Raw genomic sequence first — 27,247 nt, 5'->3', positions numbered from 1 at the left:
ACCCGGAATATGGCCGACACCTGCCGCGAGAGGGTTCAATGGGTCCACACAGCGCACACTCTGTCTTTCAGCTGCTAGTGTGTGCAAATAGTTGTAGCAACAGGTGTATGAGGCAGCTACGATTTTACACGTTTTGCACACGATTCCTGCTTCATGCACACTTTATGTGCAAATCGACCAAATTCGCACTATGTGTGAAGGGGCCCTTTAGGAAGGGGATTCCATTTGAACACAATGAAGTAATATCAGATGCTAATGGCAGATATATTGTCATAGTTGATAAGCTCTTTAACACACCATTAACACACCAAATTGGGACAACGTACAATTTTTTTTTTCAACTGTCCCTAATCTTAATTCCTACAAACTAATATTAGGTGGAGACTTTAATTCTGTCCTTCGTGCCCAACTACACAGGTCGAGTGTAAGGTCAAACAATACTCTTTCGTCAGCTGCAGTGGCTATTAATTCTCTCCTTCATTCTTATGGTTTATGAGACCCTTGGCGGATAATGAATCCAACTACGAAGCAATTCTTCTTCTCCCCTGTTCACCATAGTTATTCAAGGATTGATCATTTTATTGTTGACAATCAGCTACTTCCCTTAATCTCCAGAAGCAAATATCACAGTATCGTGCTATCAGATCACTGTCCAGTGCAGATGGACCTATTCTTTCCAGGTAATGTAGCACCCCAACCAACATGGTGGCTAGACTCCCAACGAGTTGTGTGTAAACATTTTAAAACATTTCTTAATAATCAGATTGACTTCTTTCTGAAAATGAATGATACTCAGGATGTGTCAAGGGGAGTTTTGTGGGAGTCCATGAAGGCTTCTATTAGGGGTCAAATTATCTCCTATGTGGCACACAGGAGATAGAGAGTGCGCCAAACAACTTAAAGATAAAATTGCAGATATTGACAGGCGCTATGCTTTTTTGCCCACACAAGATATTTTCAAAGATCTGGTGAAAAATTATTGCTGCAAACTGAATTTAATACACTTATGATATGGAAAGTCAAAAAGAGTATTTTTAAAACCAGACAGGTATATTGTGAACATGGAGACAAGGCAGGGAGGCTCCTTCCATGTCAACTTAAACAGCAGTCAGCTGAGCAAATGATCTCAGGAATTGATACAGATGCTGATTCGATTTCCCGTAGCCCCCGAGTCATTAATGACCAGTTTAAACAATATTATTCTACTTTATATCAATCAGAAGTAGACAGTAGTTTCTTTGAGATTAGTTCATTTCTTGATTTGCTTGATATCCCAAGGCTCTCTCCAGAGGAGCAGTCGCTGCTGGAGCAACCACTGTCATGTGAGGAAACAGCGAATGCCACCAGATGATCTCAAACAGGGAAGGCACCAGGTCCAGACAGATTTTCCAGACATTTTTTCATAAGGAATTCTCCTTAAAACTTGTACCTATCCTCAAATCAGTTTTTGATGAATCTTTGGTCAATGGAAAATTGCCGCAAACTCTTACCCATGACACATTTTCAGTCTTATTAAAAAAGATAAGGATCCCATACAGTGTAGCTCACACAGGCCAATAAGTCTTCTGTTCTGCGACTAGAAAATGTTAACTAAAACTCTTGCACAATGATTAGGTCCTATAATTCGCACAATTATTAGGGAGGATCGAACTGGCTTTATCCCTGGGCGGCAATAAATTTTTAATGTGAGAAGATTGTTTAATGTGTTATTTTCTCCCCATTCAGTATCACCTGAAGTTATCCTAAGCCTTGATGCTGAAAAAGCATGTGATACAATAGAATGGGCTTATCTCTTTGCAGCCTTAGAAAAATGCTGAACTATTTGTAGATGGATTAAAGTATTTTATATAACAGCTGAGTGGACCTTTGTCATTTGTCCAGTAACGTTAAATCACCTCTTACACCATCTCAGGCGTTTGCAGTTTGGCACAGATGTAGTTTGGTCCACTATCAAGCTCTATTTACCAATGATGGCTTTGTATCATTTATATCATTATGTGAGGATCATGATTTAACAAAATCTCATTATTTCAGATATCTGCAGGTTCAGAGTTTTACCTCTAAATTCTTTCCAGGGTATCCATCTCCACCCTCTACACATGATCAGTTATCAAGTTGTTCACCAATGAATATAGCTTTATACACCCTGAAGAAAACCATACACCCTTTGGCCTCGGCCTCAGGGTGTATGGTTTTCTTCAGGGTGTAAAAAGCCATATTCACTGGTGAACAACTTGATAACAATTTCATCATATGCATGTACACTAAATGTACATGTATATGTACACTTATTTGCAGCTAACGTGTTTTTAGGAGTTGTTTGGTGTATTTTATCAGCGATTTCTTCACAGGAATGCAAGACAAATCGCTGAGGGTGTCCGCCCTCGTCAGTGGCCATCGTGTCGTCTGAGTAAACAACAACAATCGCACATGCCATGACGTCACAACATATGTATGGATTGGCTATTTACCAAGGCAACATTCATTTAGTGGGTTTTACTCGGGTGGTATGAAAAATATCACAAGGGTGTATTGCTCTTTATTCTTTAGTGTTTTATCCAATCATATTGGCATATCATTTATAGGTATATGATAACTACTGTAACTAGTGCTCAATCTAAATCCATATAATAATAAAGGAGCAATATGAAAAATATATGCATTAATTCTAGATGCCGCCCTTACACAGGCGATATTGGAGAAATAATACTGGAAGAGATCTGGAAGAATGTTATAAAGCACATACACACATCCTCTTTTTGTATCAGGCATAGCATGATTCAGTTTATGGTAGTCCACAGAGTGCATTTCTCTAATGATAGGCTGTCTGAATTATACCCTAACATTACCCCAAACTGCCCTAGGTGTCAACACTCTCCTGTTTCTCTGGGATACACGTTTTGGTCATGTCTGTCTTTGAATGGTTTCTGGTCTTCAATCTTTCAATCACTTTCAGCCATACCGGTTAAACATTGCAACCTGTTCCCTTGATAACTATTTTTGGAGAAGTCAGTGATGAGTTTGAACTGTCCTGCTTTCATAAAAATGCAACTGCTTTTGCATCATTACATGCTCGCCATCTTATACTGCTGAAGTGGAAGGCAAAGTACCCTCCTTCCTATGTCCATTGGATTAGGGAAGTGATGTTGGGACTAACACTGGGAAAAAAAAAAATTAGGCTGGAGGACAAATATGACAGAACCTGGTTCATAGCTCATATCAAGAGCCTGTCATTTACTTCACTTCTGGTTGAGGATTAGTTATATATATATATATATAACATTATTATTATTATCATTATTATTATTATTATTAGTGGCTGCTGCCTTAATCCTTTTAAGTCCATTTCCTCGTTGTTGGGACATTTTTCTCTTACAATGCATGTATTTATCTAGTATTATTATTATTATTATTTATTTATTTATTTATTTTTTTTATTATTATTATTACTACTACTATCTTTCTTATGTCATAGGTCCAGAATGTTGGTGTTATAACTATAATGCCGCATTCACACCATACGCCACGCAACACCACAAATTCATCATTTGGTGCAGGAGCTACATCTGGATGACGACTGCTTTCAGCAGTACTTCCGCCTCTCCAGGACCCAGTTTGACGACCTCCTGTCCCGTTCATGTGCACACATGTGAGCAAAGAAAAAAAAACTGGCTGCTGCTGCAGTTCATCGCTCTCCCCTCAAGCTCTGTCATAACTGTGTTATAAACCAGCCACCATTTGTTTTATTCTACATCTGTGTTTTTCATACCATCCCAACATTTTTTTTTTAATCTGGGGTTGTACAGTCTATGGGCAGTAGAGGTTGTCCACTTTTAACAGGCTCCATTCATGTGAATGTGCAGCTGCTTTTCCCTGCTCACATGTTGATTTTAACTGCAACTCCGCATTTAGGTTTACTTTTTAAAAAGTCATCATGACTATATATCCGTTATTTCACAGTATCATAAAAACAAACAAAAAAATTAATCTACAGTTCATATGCGTGGTTCAAACTGTAGGTCAGTGAATACAGGTCACAGATCCATTACACCACTACTAACATAAGATAACAATATAAAAAATAAAATACTTAAACATCGAATACTGATACTGGTTTGAGTTGCTGTGTGTGCTAGAACATAAATGCAAAATTGCACAATTTGAAAATAAGCTTAATGGAAACACACATTTCTAAAGAAACACACAAACAAAAATTATGGGAAAATTTAGCAGGAATCACCTATTCATCACAGCCATGAATAGGTGATATTGGAACTACAGGTTTGTACGGTTTTAGGTAATTTGGTGAACAATGATCTGATGTCCAAATTAATATAACTGTTGACTGTGTAAAGCAGAACATTGTTCTCAGTTAAGGACATCAGTTTTACAATGATCAGATTCCCCTGTCTGAAGATTTTAAATCTCTGGGGGTCTGTGTCCCAGACAAACCTCACTGCAGGCCACCTCAAAATCCATCTTTGGGGAGTGTCACTCTTCCTATGAGGCAAAAACCAGTCATCGAGGACAGAGCTGAGCTACCTTATGTACATGCACACACAGCAGAACTCATTTGTGGAGGGCTGTGATGGATCTGTCGTACTTTAAAACCAGTGGATTTTACAGCCTTCCAGTGCTCAGTCTGCAGTTTTAAGTCTCAGCCCCACCGAATAATAAGCCACGCATGGGTGTGTCAGCGATTAGTCAAAGAATGATCCATGTTTTAAGCTATCACGTATCCACAACTAAGGCGTCTCTATGTGCCTCTCTGTACCTCACGTGGCAGGTATCAGCCTCTAGTGAGTCTCGACCGACCTGTCATTTAAGCCCGTCCAGCCTCGAATGGCCCGTGTCGCTGCATATGATCCACATCAAGCCACATATGATCCATGTAGCGTGAGGTTGGTGCTCGTTTGGCATGGGTTTGGTCCAAGCCTCCAGCCCTCCCACACTTGGTCCCTTTAAAGTGTGAGTTTTCAATTCACAGCATCCATTCAAGATGCTACATTTTTTAAACGCAGTCCAAAAATAGACGCTCCTGTACAGGCCAGCTGGTGTGCGCTGTGCCCCAGGCTGCTGTTCACCTGTGTTCCAGAGTCATTAAATGCACCAGACCAGCTAGAACCAAACCACGGGTTCCTGGACAGTCATCTCTACACTTCTTCTCACTGGCTTTATTTCTTTTGACACAGTGATCCAACTCTTAACTTTGTGTTTGTCCGTTAATGTCTGCGATCCCTTCTTATGCGCGTGATGCTGTTCTGCGCTCCTTCTTGCTGGCTTCCTTTCCACCTGCAGCTTCGCTGGCTTCATTTCTTCCACAGATTTAAACACAGTCATTTTCACACCGTGATCCAACTTTTAACTTTGTGTTCATTCGTTATTGACTGCAAAAAAAATCACTTTGTGAGCTGGCGTTCTGCCTAAATGCTCGTTTTCAGCACAAGTCACTGTGTGACGCACACACAGTGGAGCTCTTGATCCATTAACAAGATATTAAATCTATCATAGACATACTTTTACAGCTGATTATATAGAAGGAATGAACATGCAACATGGTCAACTTTGTATTTATATATGGGCTTTCAACAAATCCTCGTTTGCCTCGTAGTAACTCGTACACAAACTGCCCCATGCTGTTGTTGCTAAAGTTTGAACTTCTTGAAATTAGCGCCACGCTCAGATATGAGCCTCCTTAGCCAAATATTCTGCCTCTCAGAGCCTCTCAGAGCCACTATTCTCCCACGATTGTTGAATACCTTCTCTCGTACCAAAAATAAAAAAACATGCTGCGTGGCTCATTATTTACTGTACATTATTTGGTGGGACCAGGGTTTAACAATCCTCATTTCACTCAGGTATGCAGCACTTGTGTCCTCTGACTGCCACTTGTGCTCCCCCTCCCTCAGCTGACAGAAATGGGAGAGAAACACCCATTTGGGTTTGCAGAACATCAATGAACAACTCCAGCAGATGACTCAGGAGTAATTATGCTTGACAGGAGAAGCATTGCCAACCAAAGAACACACTGAAAACAACTGGGAAAAAGTAAAGACGACAACTTGCCAAACACACCGGCGCCATCTTGTTACTCCCCTAATCTGTAATGGAAACCCAGTTATTTATATAACGATATGAGACTTTATCATGTAAAGGTTTTTCCAATATTATCGTGGACTGTATGAAATGCCACTGCCCAATGAACAACATCTCTCAGAAGCAATGTGTTCCTGTGATTGTTGCTTTACTGTAAATGGAAAGAGAGAAAGAATGAAGGATATTTTTTGCACAATGTGAAAGATTTTAATGAGGAAACAACACTGAATGTACCCTACAATGGACCAAACAAGACTGAAACAGGCGTTTATACCTGACACAAAGTGCAGCTCACAGAATCTCAGACTCTTAATGTTTGATTTTGTGCCTGTGACACATCTGTTGTTTGCGCGCCTTGGTTATTGACACTGTAAATTCCAGTCTTCTGTAGAAATAGCAGCTCACATCACTCTTAAAATTGCTGTCTACAGAAACATAGCCTGCACTTAAACTTAAACTGCACTTGTGCGCCAATCTTGTATTGAAAAAAATTGCAATACTATGCTTTCTGGATGGTTTGAGGACTGTTCTCACTCTCTCTCACTCTATGTCTGTCTTTCTGTCTCTGTCAATCACCCTTACTCTCTCTGGACCACTAACCTTGATTAAGTGTACTGTTCGATTCTGCCTCGGGCCAGGACAAGCATGCACGAGCATGCCGAGCGTACGCACGCACGCACACACACACACACACACACACACACACACACACACACACACACACACACACACACACACACACACACACACACACACACACACAAGCAGATTGAGTCGCCCACACAGTGGCATATGGTGGTTGCAGATATACATGTGTACTTGACCATGGTAAAGTAGAAGTGGTAAATTTGAGGCCAGTGAAAGGGAAACTGTGGCTAACCAAAACCACATGTGGCCAGCTCGCTCACTCCCTCAAAGTCCAGAGCTATGTGAACCTCTGGAGTGTTTGGAGTGGGGTACAACAAAGTGCAAACAGCAAAAAGAGGCAGAACAAGTTCCCAGATAGACTTTAACCTTCATTTATACAGGAAACAGTTGTCTGCAACAGACTACACCTGTGGAGATTCCCACTATAACCACAATCTTTTACTGCTTGGGAAAGATGCACTGATCCATTTTTTCCCCACTTCCAGTCCGGATATCTGAATTTGGATATCCGCTGATACCAATAGTAGAGCTCTGTTTGCTTTAATATTATATTCATTCATTCATTCGTCTTCTACCACTTCGTCCAATTAAGGGTCGCGAGGGGCTGGAGCCTATCCTAGCAGTCATAGGGCGTGAGGCGAGGTACACCCAGGACAGGACGCCAGTCTGTCGCAGGGCCACAAACAGACAAACAAACACAGACACACCAACACACACACCTACGGACAATTTAAAGATTCCAATCCACCTAACCCGCATGTCTTTGGATGTGGGAGGAAACCGGAGCACCCGGAGGAAACCCAAGCAAACACGGGGAGAACATGCAAACTCCACACAGAAAGGCGACGGGAATTGAACCCACGACCTTCTCGCTGTGAGGCAACAGTGCTAACCACTAATCCACCATGCCGCCTAATATTATATTATTATTGTTAATTTTATAGGATATAATATATATAAAATATAAGAATTTTCTTAACACTTTTTCAAATGTTTGATGAGTTTTGCTGTATTGTAGGTTGCGACGGCACTTCCGCCTCTCAGTACATTGGCCTTGCAAACATTGCACAATGCTGTCTTGCTTTGCAGTGTTTCTGATGTAAAATACAACAAATGTGATGAAAGATTGTCAGCTGCAGGACTGCTTAATGCTCACCTGCTAGCTGGCTGCAAACTGTGGAATGGATTTCCTGAACGGAGACTTGTCTCATTACACCGTCTGTCTGAGACACGCCTCCATTCAAGAAATCCACTCCACAGTTTGCAGTCACCGAGCAGAACAGCCAGCAGGAAATCCCTGTTGGAGACTTTTCAGCAGTCGAGCAGAGGGGAGGAGTTTAAACAGTATGTGTCCAGGGTGTGAGGGTCTGCAGAGATGTTACCAGCTCACTTCCTGGTCCTGGACCGGTATAAGTCCTGGATGGAGGGCAGACTGGCTCTGATGATTTCTCATCTTAGTCTCCCTAAGCAACCACTCATTTCACTAAAAAGAAAAAAAAAATTCCAGCAGTACCCACGATCTGCTGAAGAGACCTGGTACCAAAAACATCCAATTGTCAACTTAGGTCACTGGTTAGTGTTCCCATCCCACAACCATACAGTAAGACAGGCAGCACCAGGACACTAAAGACTTGACGCACCTTGACACTTGCACAAATTTGATCCCCGCATTGCCGTGCAATTCATTGTGTCAATGCGTCCCGCATTGTCCCACTTGACATCAAGCTTTGTCCCGCCATATAAAATAACAATTTCTTAGCCCATGACACATTTTCTCTCAGAACTTGACTGATGAAACCATTCTCTCATCACTCCCAGAATCACAGAGAAACTGTACAGCTGCAGGTTGTCTTGTGCGCGATGTGTGGTGGAGAATGTATTTGGAATCTTGTCTCGAAGTTAATTAATATATATATATATATATATATATATATATATATATATATATATATATATATATACATATATATACACACACACACACACACACCGTAATGCATTGGTAAAGCAGTTGCATTTTCATTCCTTCTTATGAGGTAGATAATTTAACTGTAAAGTTATGTTTAACACAAGTGGCTAGAAATTAATGCGTGCCAGAAATTTTAAATATTTCAAAATTTTGTTTGCACACTGGCACACAGCCGCACACAGTTCAAGCAGTTTACAACAGTTTCCGACGTGTTTACTCATTGGCACGCCAGATTGTGTGCCAGTGCGGGGATCAAATTTGTGCAAGTGTCAAGGTGCCTTTAGACCTCAACTCTCCCACTTGACTCCGTAAACTCTTCCCAGATAACTCTTGATTTCAAAGGCTGAGGACACAAAGACAGGAATGTCACTGTCAAAATAGGCTGCTCAAAGAGTGATCCCCGCACTGGTGGCTTTGTTGGACAGTGGCTTCAGAGCAACAGCAGGGTTCATAACGAATCTGAACCAGAGGAGAGCCGTGTGCAGCCAGACATCTGGCTCTCTCCGTCAACTCCACCTCCTATCTGCACAACCCAGCAGCTCATGGTAGCAAGAATATGGGGGAGACAATTTGCCTGATTCACAACGTGACAGAATGTAACTACGAACTGTTATGTGCAACAGCGCGGGACATTATTCTTGACCGTGCGTAATGGTTCCTGATAATTTGCCAGCGACATGTGCCATTAATTGTAACGCATGCTAACAGGTTGCAACAGTTCCTGAGGACTCCTGACGCCTCTGCCCCGAATCACCACATTTGTGATCAGCGGCCAAGAATGTATACTTCACGGTATTTGTGACTTCTCATCATTATGTGTAAACACAGCTTAATATTGGCCTATAGTATATTGAAAAACTATAGGCCAATATCAAATCAATATCAATATCAAATCTAGCATTTTGCTTTAAAATTATTCACAGGTCATAGAGCTTTCTCTTATCGTGCCCCTGTCCTGTGGAATGAACTCCCTGCGTCAATAAACCAGTCAGATTCTGAAGAGCATACTGGCATACTATCTTACTATGCTTTTTACCCTTTTAAATTAATTTATTAGTAAAGAGAGCAGGCCGCGGCCTCAACTTTATCTAAAGTCTGGGCCTTTTAGTAAAGCTTAGGGCTAGTGGCCGGTGATCACCTTAGTATTTCTTCTGTTTTTGTTGTTGCTTAATGCTGACAAATTATACAGTATTTATTATTTTCTGATGCATGATTATGTTTTTCTCTCTGTTTGAGGTGCAGCACCATCCAGAGATGGCGGTGGATGTCTTCTTCCGTAAGCCTCCCGTCCTGTGCACCTGCATAGACACCCAAAATGTCCTGTATATTCTTTTGTAAATTGTGTCTGTAGCATGGCCAAAGCAGAGGGTCACCCCTTTGAGTCTGGTCTGCTTGCGGTTTCTTCCTCAAATCATCAGAGGGAGTTTTTCCTTACCACTGTCACCTGTGCGCTTGCTCTAGGGCAGGGGTAGGCAACCTGTTCCAGAAAGAGCCATGAGGGTGCAGGTTTTCTTTGCAGCCACTGACTCCACCAGGTGATTTCACTGATTAATATCACTTTGAGCAGATGGAATCAGTTAATTAGTGAAATCACCTGGTGGAGTCAGTGGCTGCAAAGAAAACCTGCACCCTCATGGCTCTTTCTGGAACAGGTTGCCTACCCCTGCTCTAGGGGTTGGTAAGGTTAGACCTTACTTGTGTGAAGTGCCTTGAAGCAACTTTGTCGTGATTTGGCGCTATTTAAATGAAAATAAATTGGAAAAAAAATAAAATAGTGGACTGTCGGCACTTTTAAAAAGGCAATCCATTTGACCTGGGGACAACAACACATTTTATTTCATTCACAACACATGCATAGTTTTTCTTTAAAACTTTATTTATCTTCATATAGTTGAGTCTTAAAGACGTAGTAATCCTATGGGACGTAGCGCCTGTGTGTATAAGAGCGAGAGAAAAGACTAAACGTTAGAGACAGTTTATGTCATGGGGAGGCAGAGTTGTATCTGGTAAACATTACTCCAACAAGACAGCTCGCTTAGTTCACACACATGCAAGTGCATGCACACAAATACGATGGACACACACGTTTTATTTACCTTATCCCCAATATAGTCATAGTGACAGTTAACCCATTCACTTAACACAAAGAGACAATTTACTTAAAAAAATGAGTACAAAGAGTAGTGTGTGTGTGTGTGTGTGTGTGTGTGTGTGTGTGTGTGTGTGTGCGCGCGTGCCAAAGTAAATCTGGCTGAACTGAACAGACAGCAGAGAAAACACTAACAAAAACATTCCAGACAGAAGGTGAGAGAGAGACGGGAAGAGAGAAAGAACAAGGGAGTGAGAGAGACCTTGGCGTGAGTCAGAGGGGGGTGTGGTAAAGACAAAGAGTGAGAATGTTTTGTGCCAGCATCATACTGTACAGAAGAATTATCATTTTTTGACTCGGTCGATAAAATGTTCACAGATTTATCTCTCTGTTAGATGAGACAAGCTGTGTTACATGGAACAGTTCTAAATTATTTCCTGTTAACTTTGTTCAAACTGTTCCCAAAGTGTGCGTCGGTTCACTGTACATGACGACAAGACAAGTGTCTCCTTAAGTACAATACATCTGTATCGCGTTGCACCATTCAGTGCAGATTTGGGAACGTGAAATCTCACCCTTGTTGTGGCAAAGGGCAGGGAAAAGAGAAACTGGAGGAACAGGGAGGAGCGGGGAGAGCGAAAGAGCACTGGAGGTGGAGAATGAGAGGGAAACGTGTACAGGAGGGGGGGAGGGTTTGACAAATGCTGTGTTTCTTTGTTTCAGTTAGTGGGCCATAAATTCCAAAGCAAGGGAGGAAGGGGTTTAGTGAGAGAAGACTGAGGTAAACTATCTGTTCGGAGAGACTTGAAGGGGAGAAATAGCCGGGAGTAGCACTCGGCTTTGCAGGAATGGAATAAGATGTGAAGTTGGTGAGAGCAGAATAGAAGACAGTTTAACTAAACTGTCTGCATAGTGCCAACTTGAAGAGAGAATGTGTGTTCGTATTGTATTCAAATGCTGCTCCAGTGCATACAAACATAGACAAATAAGGTCTGATGCGTTCCCAAAAACAGCAAAAGTCTGGATTCTTCTCAGTGGCAACATTTTGGTGTGTCACAGCACAGGTGATGTTTCTCTACAGCGGTGTTTTATCACTTCTGGTGGTATGGACAGATGGTATGTCTGATTCAAAAAATTGTGCAGTGAACAAATCAGCACAGAGGGGCTCACATAATACAGCAGATAAGTGAAACAATCATGCAAATGGTGATCAAAGCATCAAATTCGGCAGAAATAGTCCTTAGACACTCCTCTTTTGAAAAAAAACGATTGGCCACTTGACTTTTCAATCGGTGGTCAGGTAGGGGTCAATTGGAGAATTACACAGAGGTCAAAATTAAAAGATGCGCCAATCATACTGAAAAATGTTCCACATTATTTGCCTGATCATAAAGATTCCAAAAAGGTATAGTTTGGACTATCTGTGACTGAATTCTATGGAGTTGCGGGATAAAAACAGCAAGAATGGTGACAAAAGTCAGCTTCATTTTGTACAGGGGTCAAAAGTTAAAGTTCCTCCAATTTTGGTATAAAGTGATGCAAATTATTGGTTGAGCTAATAGGATTAGCAAATGGAATAGTGTTGACAGTGCTGAATGCTTGGTCTCCAAAGTAAAGGTCAAACAAGGTCTACGTCTATTGGATTCTATGACATGTGACATATGTTACCCTGTAACGTGATAAGTAAGGATGATGGTCCAAACTATTCCTTTTTAAAACCGTGTTAACTCAACTAATAATTTGCATCACATTTTACCAAAATTGGAGCAACTTTAACTTTTGACCCCTGTACAAAATTAAACTGACCTTTGTCACCATTCTTGCTGTTTTTATCCAGTAACTCCATGGAATTCAGTCACATATACTCCAAACTATACCTTTTTGGAATCTTTGTGATAAGGCAAACATCCATCTATCCATCCATCCATTTTCTCCTCCCAATGGGACGTGCCCGGAACACCTCTCCAGCGAGGCGTCCAGGGGGCATCTGGAAAAGATGCCCGAGCCACCTCAACTGACTCCTTTCGATGTGGAGGAGCAGCGGCTCAACTCCCGAGCTCCTCCCGAGTGACCGAGCTCCTCACCCTATCTCTAAGGGAGCGCCCAGCCACCCTACAGAGGAAACTCATCTCGGCCGCTTGTACTCGTGATCTCGTTCTTTCGGTCATGAGCCAAATCTCATGACCATAGGTGAGGATCGGAAAGTAGATCGATCGGTAAATCAAGAGCTTTGCTCCCCTACTCAGCTTTCTCTTCACCACGACGGTCCAATACAGCGACCGCATCACTGCAGATGCTGCACCGATCCGTCTATTGATCTCATGCTCCATCTGTCCCTCACTCGTGAACAAGACCCCGAGATACTTAAACAACTCCACTTGAGGCCAGGACACTCCACCGACCTGAAGAGGGCAAAGCACCTTTTTCCGGTCGAGAACCATGGCCTCGGATTTGGAGGTGCTGATTTTCATCCCGGATGCTTCACACTCGGCTGCAAACCGCCCCAGTGCACGCTGAAGGTCCTGATTTGATGAAGCCAACAGAACCACATCGTCCGCAAACAGCAGAAACGAGATTCTGTGGTTCCCAAACCAGACCCCCTCTACACCCTGGCTGCACCTAGAAATTCTGTCCATAAAAATAATGAACAGAACCGGTGACAAAGGGCAGCCCTGGCTGAGGCCAACGTGCACTGGAAACAGGTTTGACTTACTACCGTCAATGCGAACCAAGCTCCTGCTGTGGTCGTACAGGGACCGGATAGCCCTTAGCAAAGGACCCCATACTCCCGGAGCACCCCCCACAGGGTGCCCCGAGGGACATGGTTGAACGCCTTCTCCAGATCCACAAAACACATGTGGACTGGTTGGGCGAACTCCCATGAACCCTCGAGCACCCAATGGAGCTTGTAGAGCTGGTCCAGTGTGCCGCGACCAGGAGGAAAACCACACTGCTCCTCCTGAATCCAAGGTTCGACCATCGGTCAAATTCACCTCTCCAGTACTCCGGAATAGACCTTACCGGGGAGGCTGAGGAGTGTGATCCCCCTATAGTTGGAACACACCCTCCGGTCCCCCTTCTTAAACAGAGGGACCACCACCCCCGGTCTGCCAATCCAGAGGCACTGTCCCAGATCGCCACACGATGTTGCAGAGGCGTGTCAGCCAAGACAGTCCCACAACATCCAGAGACTTAAGGTACTCAGGACGGATTTCATCCATCCCAGGAGCCTTGCCACCGAGGAGCTTTCTAACCACCTCGGTGACTTCGGCCTGGGTAATGGATGAGTCCGCCTCTGAGTCCCCAGTCTCTGCTTCCTCTTCGGAAGACGTGACAATGGGATTGAGGAGATCCTCGAAGTATTCCTTCCACCGCCTGACAACATCCCCAGTCAGGGTCAACAGCTCCCCACCCGCACCGTAAATAGTGCGGGTGGAGAGCTGCTTCCACCTCCTGAGGCACCGGACGGTTTCCCAGAATCTCTTCAAGGCCGACCGATAGTCCTCCTCCATGGCCTCCCCGAACTCCTCCCAGACCCAAGTTTTTGCCAGACAATGTGGAATATTTTTAAATATGATTGGAGCATCTTTTAATTTTGACCTCTCTGTAATTCTTCAATTGACCCCTACCTGACCACGGATTGAAAATTCAAGTAGCCAATCATTTTTTTCAAAAGAGGAGTGTCTGAGAAGTATTTCTGCAGAATTTGATGCTTTTATCACCACTTGCATGATTCCCCTCTAAATATTCTTTTATTCGCTAACAGTGATTTCTTTAATAATTTTCTTTTAAAATAACAAGACTGAGAAAACAGAAATTGTCCTTTCTAAACTATGCAAAGAGTTTGATTTGTACAATGAAGTGTAGAAAGAGGTTACTTTTTGTGTGTGGGTGGGGCTTTCAGTGGATAACCGCCCAATAACCAGGTGCCTCAAAGGTGCCTGAAAGTATTCACACCACTTCACTTTTTCCAAATTTTGTTACGTTACAGCCTTATTGCAAAATTGAGCAAATAAATATTTTTGCTCAAAATTCTACTCACAAACCCCAAAATGATTTTTTTTTTTTTTGGCAAATTTACGGAAAAATAAAAAACTAAGAAATCACATGTACATAAGTATTCACACCTTTTGCTCAATACTTGATGCACCTTTGGCAGTAATTACATCTTCAAGTCTTCTTCAATATGATGCCACAAGCTTGGTGCACCTATCTTTGGACAGTTTTGCTCATTCCTCTTTGCAGCACCTCTCAAGCTCCGTCAAGTTGGATGGGGAGTATCGGTGCACAGTCATTTTCAGATCTGTCCAGAGATGTTCAATTGGATTCAGGTCTGGGCTCTGGCTGGGCCACTTAAGGACATTCACAAAGTTGTCCTGAAGCCACTCCTTTGATATCTTGGCTGTGTGCTTAGGGTCATTGCCTTGCTGAAAGATGAACCATCACCCAGTCTGAGGTCAAGAGCACTCTGGAGCAGGTTTTCATCCAGGATGTCTCTGTACATTGCTGCCTTCATCTTTACCTCAATCCTGTTTAGTCTCCCAGTTCCTGTCACTATGAAATAAAGCCAGAGGAAACATGCACTGATTTGGTGTACTGGATTTAATTTTTCTGACACCAAACAGTCAAAAAGTTCCTTTATTGGGCCAGTTCCAGTCAGATTCAGCCAGAATGGGCCGGGACATCCCTAGATTTAATCATAATGTTGGACCACTGTAAGTATGATTTAGCGCATGTACACAATGGATAACACACACTTCTTATCCACAGCAGGTGCTCATACAGACACAGACATGTCCTGGCCCACTTACAGTAGACTTCATTTATCTGACCCCATGCCTTGCACAAATGTAGAAAAAATGGACGAACATTAATTATGGTTATTAGTAATAGCAGTAATAGTAACTCCCAAAAACGGAAAACAATAACATCTGCGCATTGACTGAAGAAGCAGTTGGAGAGACACAACTGGGCTGATACCATGAATACAATTACACTGATAATCTACCACTGGAGTGTCTGAGATGATATAATGAGAAACTGGGTTTAATTGGACTGCAGGAACACACACACACACCAAAAAGTGGAGAAAGGGGAATGAGCTAGACACCGGGGAAAACACCAGACATCTGTTCTGAAGAAGCAACCTCTGTGAATGTATTTAATTTCTAGCACACTGAACGTTCAAGACCATGTTAAGTAAGAAAAAAATGTGTTCTGAGGCTGTCACACCACAGACAAAAAATGTATAATTAACTACCCAGCCAAATTTCAATAAAAACATCACCAAGTATGTTAAATTAAGTTTCAAAATCATGCAAAAGAGTGAGAGACCCGCCGCTGCTATGCTGTAGTTTATTTTAAACCGTGATGGTGTAGAGGAGGCACCGAGCACAGCAGGAGTCCGAGTGTGTTACCAATAAACCGTTTCTGAAGAAGTAAGTTCGATATATGACCACTGGTGCAGTGGCAGCCCTGGATCCCACAGGGTGAAATGGATAAGAGGGCGCCGGTCCTGTGTAGGTTACTTCCCCAGCCAAGGTCAGTGCCCATTTACAGCTGGATGGACTCGGATAACACAGTTTTTCTGCATGCTGAGTTGTCATGGGGACTGAAATAGTTTGTATTCAGCAATTTGTGTTTTGAAGCATAGCAGTGCAAATGCTGTTTGACTTACATGTGCAACAACAAAATCAGACAATCATCTTGAAGTTTATGGAATATAAACCTTGCTTAAATTTCACTGTCGTCTCATTTTCTTTGATTTTTGGAAATAAAAATATAACATTCACTTGTGGTGATGTGACTGCTGATGCCGCAAAGCCTCCTGGGATACCATTAATAGTTAAAGACTGATGTAGTTGTCTGTGTCTGCTGTTTGAAGTGTCTTTGTTGCTGTTTTTTAAAAACACTTTGACAGCAAAAAAAAAAGAAAAAAAAAAAAGAGAAAAACATAACACCTCCCACATTAACAGCAATCTGCTGTGAGAATTCACAGCCTTGGGAAGACTCCACAGCTGTGTACCATAACAGGAGAGTGTCCCCGGTATAGGGTTGTATTCTTTTGACCAAGACACAGACTCAGTTGGGTTTAGGAAGCGAGACGATGGTCGAAGGCAAACATTTATGAATTGTTGGTTGATGTTGAACTCCTCACATATCAGGACAGCATGGTGGAAAAAAACTGACACTATCCCAAACTATAACACACACAAGATGCTCAGCCTGCTCATGATCCTGCTGCTCAGGCCCTAACAAGGTATTCCAAAGACCACTGAGGAAGGCAAGAAGGTTCTGGGTGTTATCACCACACCTGCTTTTTGGAAGCGCATAGAGAGTCACAGGACAACTGCACTGGCCAGTTACTTCAGCAACGGCCCAAATCTATACACAACCTCTTACACACACTTGTTCTCTGCCTCCCTTCTTCTTTCCATCCAACATCAACAACCTGCGCACTCTTAACGGGCTAATACGACTCCATCAAATTAGTTATGTGTGACCCATTTTGAGTCATTGTACACAAACTATCCGTGCTTTAACTGTTTAATGTCTGCTACCTGTAGTAACCATTACCAAGGTTGGGTAGGATTACTTTGAAATGTAATCCAAAAGTAATTGGATTACTTGTAATCTGATTACTTTTAATAAAAGTGATGAAGTCAATAAAAGGGTTCAGGCAACTGACCATTTGGTTCAGAGTATGAGGTTTGGTCTTTTAACAATAAAGAAAAACTGTAAATATGAGGTGATATCATGTCAACATTTTGTCATATATGTTCATACTTTGAAGAACAAGAGGAAAAGAATAAAGCAGTAAGAAGAGAAGAGAAGAGAAAAACAAAGATAGAGGTTCCTTTAAGCCCCTTTCACACCGGGCCTGCTTCGAGTTGCGTATGCTGCATATCTAATAATGCAGGAATGTCTGCGTCAGTTGTGCGCAACAGTGGCGGAGAAGCCTGAAGAGCTGCAGCCAGACTGTAATGAGCAGGTCTGCGCTCTGATTTCTCTTCTAGTTTATATTTCTTCTTGTGACCGCGGAGCTGCAGCCAGCATTCGTGTACTTGAACCGTCTGTGAGTGGACATGGAGATGTCCTCCGTGAGGAGTACACTGGATGTGGACATGTCCTGTCATTGGCAATCAGTCTGTGAGCAGGACTTAATGGAATTTATTTAACACAACTTGAGGAGGTGAGCGTGAGGAGCTGCAGCCAGGCTGCAATGAGCATTTTTTTCTTTCAATTGTTTACGTGCTCTTTGAGCGGTGTAGTATACGGTATAAAAAGTTCAACAACAATCCTGCGTGATTTATAGCTCGGCAACAATAGAGTACAGCAGGAATCATAAATTGGCGTCAGATAGCGTTATAATGTGTGGGTGTGACATCCAATCACATTAAGTACTGTTAAGTTGCCTCAACTAGAAAACTAATTCCTTTCTGTGTCCTGTGCTCGACGGCAAAAAAATTCAATGTTTCATTTTTTGCTTCCGTTTCACGTCCCCCTTTGCGTCCCTCACGGTATTGTGGCGTTAGGCTGCATCAACTCAGCGCCGCCATGGCACCACATGACGCAACTCGAAGCAGGCCTGGTGTGAAAGGGGCAATAATAAACACCAGGCTTGACAAAGCAAACAGCACCTGGAGACATCAAACCTTTAGACAGCTGTCAGAGAGAAAGACAGAAAGACAAAAACAGGAGCAGAGACATACAGACAAACTCAAACAGATTAAATGACAGAAGACTGTGTTCAGTCATTTCTTTGGGTTCTTGGTCTTTTGTGTCTCTGGGTCACAGCAGCAAATCCAGTCAGGTTGATTTGGCACAAGTTTGACACCAGGCACCCTTCATGACGCAACCCCAGATGTATGTGGAAAATGGGCACAGGTTGCGTTAAAGAGGGATCTTTTCTTTTGGAAACAAGCACACTAACTGCCTGCACCAAGTCAGTGTGTTGAAGCTATTTCAGTAACAGAACAGAACCTGATCATTTTTTAAATTATTCTGATAAGACTCGATACGCCGGGCTCTTTTTAAAGTTAATCTTAAGACAATTTTATTTTCCATTGCCTAGGGCATGAATTTAACTTGTTGCCATTTATATTTGTTAGTTATGTGATATGTTTTTAATTTGGTGTCTGAATTTTTATGCTGTTTCTATTCTTTTTATTCAGATGTATTGATTTTTATTAAGGAGAGCACTGACATTTTCTGGCTGAAAGGGTGATACAGATCATTATTTATTTCTTTATTTTTAAGATGCAGTTAAAGTTTTATTTACCATGTTCTGTGTAATTAAAAAAAAAGTCCTCTACACCTCATGGCATACTTCACGGAGGTGATGCAGCATCTACTGTACTGGTCTGTTAAAGTAAGAGTGTTGGTAAGTGCAGAAGTCACCAAAGATGGATTCATGGCATCAAATGCCACTGATAGCTACATCAGTTATCTCTATGTCAGCACCATAAAAACTCAAATAACTTATCTGCAGTTTTAAAAAGTAACTGTTCTTTGGACAACACAAAGCCACAGACCTATGCTGGTCCACATATCTCTGTTCTGTTCTTGTTTTGCTTCTGACTGTTTATACTCAACGTTTAATCTCAAATGCAGTGGTAAAGATTATTATTATCACTTTACGGAGGCGCTGCTAGGCCGGTATCATAGATTTACGTTGACGCTACCTGGCTATACCGGCCCGCTGTGCGTAAACAAATTACGTCATAGCGCGCAGCCCAAGAACTGTCCACAGAGGGGGGAAAAAACTGTCCACAGAGGAAAAGATGAAAAGGCAAGAAGTGTGTTTTGGTCCCAATATGGATATTCCGGATGATTTTCTCATGGATAGTACGACAATGAACAGCAGCTAAAGCAGCCAGCTTGATAAGGACGCTCTGCTGAATTTGGAGAGCAGCGCGTGCCAGCCGACACGACAAAAGCTAAGTGAGCCAAATTTTTATGTACGTGTTACGTGTTGTGTATCTCAGTAAAAAGTGATAATAATGCAAATAACATGCTGTTGTCGTGCGGTATGCATTTTCTGAGTCGCTCCGTTCACGGCCAGTCACCCGCAATGACAGATATTCACAGATAAATATGAATATCTGTCATTTTGGGCAACTGGGCGTGAACGTCGGGCCTCTGAAAATGCATACCGCCCTCTAAAAGCATGTTACTGAATTAGTATTAATATCTTTAAACATCGGAATGGTCAAATGAAATGTAACTACAATCAGCAGCATGAATCTGCCTTAAGAGAACGGCCATCCGAAATTGTACAATTAGAAAAGACACAGCAGATGGAAAATGTAACACTAAAAATGACACAGCTAATGAAGGGATAATTAAAAGTGAGACTTACAAACTGAAAAAGGAATTTCACTAAAGCTAAAGGCTACTGGCTGCTGGGGAGGATGAAAAATGATGATGATTATGATGATGATGACGTTGGCAGATGAAGCTCGGCTCTTGACCGGCCAATTGTAACTCACCTTTCTCAGCATGTCCCATGTGAGCTGGATCCAACAGAAGCAACAAGAAATGATAACAGAATTAGACTAGTTAGCATGTACACACTGACACTAAAATGCAACATATGACGTATTTTAAAAGGCAGTATAGTTAACACATCTGCAAAAGTGTGCAGTTTCAGATATTTTAATAACTGGTTCAGTGCAATATCAACTTTTGTTGGACATACATTCACTAACTACTTCATTAGGTACGCCTGTTCAATTGTTTGGTAACACAAACAGATAATCAGCCAATCACATGCAGCCCATGAGCAGAAAGCTGTGTCGAGCAGCGCACGAGGCTGCTTTTACCAGGCTGCATAGCATCCACATGCAGCTGCATTAACCTCCACTCAGACTGTGTTGTCACTGCAACTGCATCAGAATGAATGCAGTCACCATGACACAAAATCATACTTATGTAAACTCTGCAATTAATCCACAGTTCACGTGTGTGCCAAACCATAGACAGCAGTGAGAATTATTATTGATTTTCAAATTTTAAACTATGGGATTGCCAGTAACAATATTTGTCAATTAAAACTCAAAACTTTGTGCTTTAGCAACAGTTAATTTGATTATTTTTCTGGATATATTTTATTATTTTAATATATTCATAACTGTAAAGTGTGGCTATTTATTTTACATCACTGCTTTCTGAATTTTTAGTTCAGTTTTGAGTTCATGTAATTTAATTTAAATTACATAATTTAAATATTTTCCCCAGATTGACACAAATGTTTCTTCAGTTGGTCTGTGTCTCATCTTGAAATGTGATACATGCATAACTGTCTTTTATTTAGCAGCAGCCTATCAGTGGAAAAATATTAAGTAACAAATAGAATCATCATTTTGTATCATGAGATACAAGAATTATGTTCAAGAATTATGTCACAACTGCTTGATTGTGGCCCAATGTCAAAAATTCTGTGTGCCCTCTACAACTAAGTTTATATATATATATATATATATATATAAAATTAAGTTAGTAAGTTAACTTAGTAACTTAATTTGAAAGACCTTAATTCATTCAGGTGTTACCAATTGAAACAATTCAATTACGTTGATTCAACTCCTGTCTTTTTTTTTTTCAGTGTAAAGGTGCCCTGACACTTGCATGACTTTGATCCGCACACTTGCACGCACATTGTTGTGACGATCCCAGCAACATGCAGCATGGCTGCTACAGGTCAGACTACTGAAGAAAACGACAATGCTGTGGAGTTTTTCATCTTTTTTTTATCTGGACCTCAATGCACCCAGCAAATTCTCTTGGCGAGGAGGCACTGCAGAGTTGCTGAATGTCCTCACTGTAGGAACAGCACATGAACAGCGGCAAACCCCACTCAAATCCAGCTTCCCTCAGTGCAGATATACGTTTTGAAACCAGGAAAATCGATCTGCTGAATGCAGCTCTGTGATGCATGTGAAAATGTGATGTCATCTGTCAATCAGAGCCCCAAATCCACGGGAGACCAACAGATTACATGATTCTGGCAACAGACAAAATATTTAAATACACAGTTAATCCTTTTACCCTATCCGTTATGGTGTGACATCCATTTTCCATACCTGGGGACTGCCATACCCGGGGACTGGAGCCTATCTCAGCAGTCACACGGCATAAGGTGAGGTACACTCTGGACGGGATGCCAGTCTGTGACAGGGCCACACACACACACGCACGCACACACGCATGCACACACACACACAGACACACACACACACACAGCTGAAGGATGTCCACCCTCCTATGCAACCCCCGCACCTTCAACCGTTTACTCCAATTAAGGGCGTGGGGGGCTGGAGTCTATCCCAGCAGTTATAGGGCATGAGGCGGGGTGCACCCTGGACAGGACTCCAGTCTGACGCAGGGCCACATATAGACATACAAACACATTCACGTCTCCAATTCACCGACCTTGCATATCTTTGGATGTGGGAGGAAGCTGGAGCACCCAAAAGGAACCCACGCAAACACGGGGAGAACATGCAGACTACACACAGAAAGGCCACAGGTGGGAAGAGATCCCACGACCTTCTTGCTATAGGGCAACAGTGCTAACCACTAATCCACCATGCCACCCATCACGGTGTGATTCAGCCATTAAATACTGGAAGCACAGAAGAAATACTCTCAAAAAGAAAAAAAAAAACAAAAGAAAATATAACGGTTTCAGGTTTTCTTCCCCACCTTTGTGACTCAATACATTCATCAAATTATTTAAATATATTACACAAATGTATTTATGTAACAGTTTTCAATCCATATGAGCCAGTGATAAACACTTTTATCACTTTGTTTGAAAAGATCTTGTGAATTATGTTGGTTAAATGGCCCTCGTGGGTCACTGTGCAAGTATTTCTGCTATATTTAAACCATAAAATCAGTTCACGCAAACCTGCAGTGAAACAGTAGTGAGGACGTCCTACACAAGCTCCTCGGTGATTACACGCCACTCAAATTCTCATGGCAAACCTATGAATAATTACTTTTTAACCAAGATGCCCCCCCACACACACACACACACACACACACACACACACACACACACACACACACACACACACAACTGGTGCGGAGGCTAAACACAGCTGTGTCCATGAGTGTGTGAGAGAAGCTGCAGTATGTGTGTCTGCAGCGTAATGTAATTAATCAGCTGAAAGTGTTGATTACTTAATCTGTCATTAGTCAACCATGTGTGTAAGTATGTGTTTGTGTGCGGTGCAGTTGAAGGCCCCATGTGCCGGCGCCAAACAGGGCCGAGCAGAGACTGATGATAGTGGTCTAACATGATCATTCATCAGGGATGTGATATTTCAGGAGTTGTGGATTTGTTTTCAATGAACTAATTCCCTTCATTTCCAACGGCCTTTACCGTCTTCATAGTTCACTTTCTGCTCTCGGACCAACATGTTCCACTAATCATTCATCAGTACCTGTAGACTAACGCCAAACTTGAAAGATACTTATAGGAACGCCTGTTTTCATGATCCTGTGGATAGAACTGCATCAGCAACAGTGCCAATTACACAGTGTTTCTTCTTTCTGGTTTACTTCATTTTTAGTTTCTAGCAACAACCAAAAGTTAAACTGTGACACCACTGCTGTTTATTGCTACTCTGCTTTTCATCACACCATCACAAATTCATTTACACCCTAATGAGGGATTATCTAATCAATTCCATCAACAGATTACATTTTTCACACACTTTGCACCAGTACTTTGAAAGTGAGAGATTTTTGAAACCCATCGCTAAATTAAAAACAGACTGAGCACTCAGCAAAGCGGTGTTTGAAGACACGAAGATGGATGTGAATGACAGGGCTGAAGCACTGCTTTAATGAGAAAATAAATAAAACCTCTTTTGATTTCATGCCATTTTACATGGCAGGACTAGAAGGCATTCTGACACAAATCCAAATGAGAGACAAACATTTCACATGCTTGTCTGTGTATCATTTGGATTAAAGGCACTGGCTTCTCTCAAACAGACGGCAACATACACTGAACATACAGTCACACACACAGACACACACACATGTGCACGCTCCCGCCTGCCACTTTCACAGTCATCTCTAATGGACTAGATGCCAACGGCCAAAAGCCAATGGCTGCATTTCTTGATTTTCTCTCTCTCCGTCTCTCTGTCCTTCACTCTGTGATTTTATTTCACCTCCCAAATGGGGCTGAAAAACGATTATAATTAAACCAACTTGGTTTTAATGTTCAAAATACTAAAATAATTTACAATTCTAATTAAACCGGCTTAGATTTTATGTTCGGTGACAGCCTTCTAATTCATCTGGAGACACTAATGGAAAACAATTATTTCACTTCATTAAGATTAAAGACACTTGGAATGTGTGTCACAACTCTATCAGAGAGAAGACAGATTTCCAAAGTTGTCAAATTAACAAACTCCGTCACTGACATTGGAACTGGAGAATGTGTGAGAAGAAACAGGCACGTCTACACATTTATTACACTGACACTGAAAATGATAAGAAAAAAAATACAAACTGCTGCAGTACAGGAATGACAGGAGGAGACAAGAGAATGATTTATTTATTAAAAATATATATATCATTAGTGTGACTTTGTAAATGAGGAGCCACAACTTCAAGATAAAAAGAGATTTATAAACACTATCAGGACAAACAAAGTGACATTGCTGATGTATGAACAGCAGTTTTAAATCCACTGACTTATCTTGTCCTTGTTTGCAATTTTTTTGTTTTTGAGGCTATGTACCACAGAACAAATTCTGCATTAATAACCTGCTTATGAACCCTGTTGCATTCATTCTTTACACATTTAAATTTTCAGGTTAATGTTAGTCAGAAACAGCAACCTACAAAATTCCCTGCACTCACTGACAGAGCGCTAATTAACATTCAGCATTCAGGACTGAAGAAAAAAAAAAAACACTAATCAAAGAATATTTTGAGATTTCCTCCAGCGGGTTCAAAGGAAGGTTAAAAAAAAGAATGGCACAGATATTGTTTTCCACTTTGGACAACCTATTTCCACTTCCGCCCTGCTCAGCTCCACTGTTATAGCTATGGTCAACAGATGATTCAATTACTTCTGTTTTCTGCAAATATGAAACAGGTGAGACTAAAACAAATTACCTCTAATAACATTTAGAATTGTATCAGGTGCCAATGCTGATTCAATGGGAAATGTTATTTTTTGCAGGGTGTTGCACTATTCAACCATGCTAAGTTGTGGCCAAAACGTCTGGTAAAACACTATTTTCTGGGGATCTGAGAAGACCCTAATGCACAAACATTACTGGCAATAACACGTTTAATAATTCCATTATCATTAAATAATTCTGCAACTGTTCTTGTTATTCTGCAAGACAATCCCTGCAAGTTTCACTCGGGCTTTCTCTCCACTCCTGCTCCAAATCATCCCCCAGGCACTAGTATTTACTTGTAAATTAACAGCAACCAAATTCCCGGAGACGCCTCAAAGCAATTCCACATATTTGTTGCCCAGAGAACCAAATGGCCGAGAGGGAGGGAAAGATTGGGTAGTTTGGGGAGGTGCGCAGAGGGAGTCGCACCGGGACGCGCAACGGGTAATTAATGCGTAAAAATCAAAGCATTAACAGATCTAAGCTTATTAGAACATTTTTATATTAACGCAATTTTCTATTTTTAATATGCTAGTCAACTTCCAAGAAGCTGTGCACTCTTTTATTTGTTAGACGCGGAAATAAAAACACACATTACCCAAAAAAGAGACGCAGTGCGAGAAACCGTTCGTGCGTAAAGTCAAACTAAACCACCCAAAATCAGCCACAGGATGAGCTGGTCTCGACTTCATTTTTGGAACTTTAACAAAAAGATGTGATTACTCACACGTCCGCGTTACCTTGAATGGATGGATGGGGGGGGGGAGTCGAGCACGGTTTTCCAGGTTCAACGGGAATCCGGAAAACCCGAGAGAGGCTTCGCAATCCAGTTAAATAAGTTTTATTTGACAACAGAAAAATGACATATATAAATGTTTTTGATGTAAAATACGGCGGTATAACACGCATCAGCTGACTAAACCCCGAAAATTATTATTATTCGACGCGCTAAGAAAGTTGGAGATCTTTTAAAAAATACGGGTGCAGAAGAGCTGCATTTATAGCATTATGCACAGACTGCACACGATTACACACCTAATAAATAAAAACTAAAGTGCAGCATAATTTCCATCACTGGCATGTTACGAAACCGACATGTCTCGAGCCGCACCGTCGAAACTTTTCTTTCACGCGCTGCTGGCGAGACGAAATGGTGCATTCGTGTTCGTCCTACAATACTACTACTACTAATAATAATAATAATAATAATAAAAACACTTTTAACTGGGTAACAGCGGGTGCACTAGTACAGGTTCCTCAGTCATGAATCACTACAACTTTACAGCCGAAAGTTGTATCATGTTGTTTAAGGATACGGAGTTTGTGAATCGTCATTGTTTGTGTACAACCCGCCGAGAGTCCCACAGTACAAAAACGCAACATTTCAAAGTGAGACGAAAACGACTGTCACAACGGACACCTCGGCAACTTTTCTCCAGGACACCTGTAGTGAATGAACCGCGACAGCAGAACTTAAGAGTCGCTGCTCCTTACCTGTTTGGATCTGAGCGCCCACGTCACCAGCCGTCCACAGCAGGAGTCCCGCGAACACACGCAAAAGTGCGTCCATGTTCGCAAACGTGGCCGTGCGGCGGAGTGTGAACACTTCACTCGAAAGTTTTCCGCTGAATGTCTCCGTCTCTTTGTGTCTTTTTTTTTTTAGTTCAGTATTCCTCCTGCGCCATTCTCTCCTCTGTCCTTTTCGCTTCCTACGGGCGCTCGCGGACACTTTGTTTCACGCGGAGGGAGCGCGAGGGGGGCGGGGTACGCGCGCACACGCACTCACAGCGAGAGAGCGAGAGAGAGAGAGGAGGAAGTGTGTGACGTCACGAGAAAACAGTAGCTCCACAGTTAGCCCGTAAGGTAACTTTTAAAGATGTATCCAAATTGATTAGTGCTGCCTTAAAATCTGTAGTATTTTATGATTATAATAGCGGAGCAGATAAGTATGACTTTTGGCCAGAATTGTTTACTTGGTCATACAAGCATCAGATTTGACACGAATGTTCTTCATAAATCAGTGTTTGAGAAAAAAGTGCTGACCACTTGAAAATCCAATATGGCGGCCAGGTAGGGGTCAATGAAGAATTAGACAGGGGTCAAAATTTAAAAATGCTCCAATCATATTGAAAAGTATAACACATTATTTGTCTGATCATAAATATTCCAAAAAGGTATAGTTTTGACCATCTATGATTGAATGTTATGGAGGTATGAGGTAAAAACAGCAAAAATTGTGACAAAGCTCAGTTTCAGTTTGTACAGGGGTCAAAAGATAAAGCTGCT

The 27,247-nt window shown here is 41.8% G+C and overlaps 1 protein-coding gene across 1 annotated transcript in view; it reads right to left on the bottom strand.

The window, feature by feature from the left end:
* The window catches only part of ptprk (protein tyrosine phosphatase receptor type K), a 360,414-nt gene extending 333,706 nt beyond the window's left edge, over positions 1 to 26,708 (bottom strand). Inside the window, exons 1-2 of the mRNA XM_034162505.1 lie at positions 26,456 to 26,708; positions 20,294 to 20,317 (exon numbers count right to left, since the gene is read on the bottom strand). Coding sequence (XP_034018396.1) covers positions 20,294 to 20,317; positions 26,456 to 26,531 — 100 coding nt within the window. The 5' untranslated portion in view covers positions 26,532 to 26,708. The remainder of the gene's footprint in view (positions 1 to 20,293; positions 20,318 to 26,455) is intronic.
* Between the last annotated feature and the right edge of the window lie 539 nt (positions 26,709 to 27,247).

Source organism: Thalassophryne amazonica, chromosome 21, assembly GCF_902500255.1.
Source record: "Thalassophryne amazonica chromosome 21, fThaAma1.1, whole genome shotgun sequence".
In the NCBI taxonomy this organism is placed as follows: domain Eukaryota; kingdom Metazoa; phylum Chordata; class Actinopteri; order Batrachoidiformes; family Batrachoididae; genus Thalassophryne; species Thalassophryne amazonica.
Note: the sequence above shows the minus strand (reverse complement) of the source record. Positions and strands in the feature narration are given on the sequence as shown.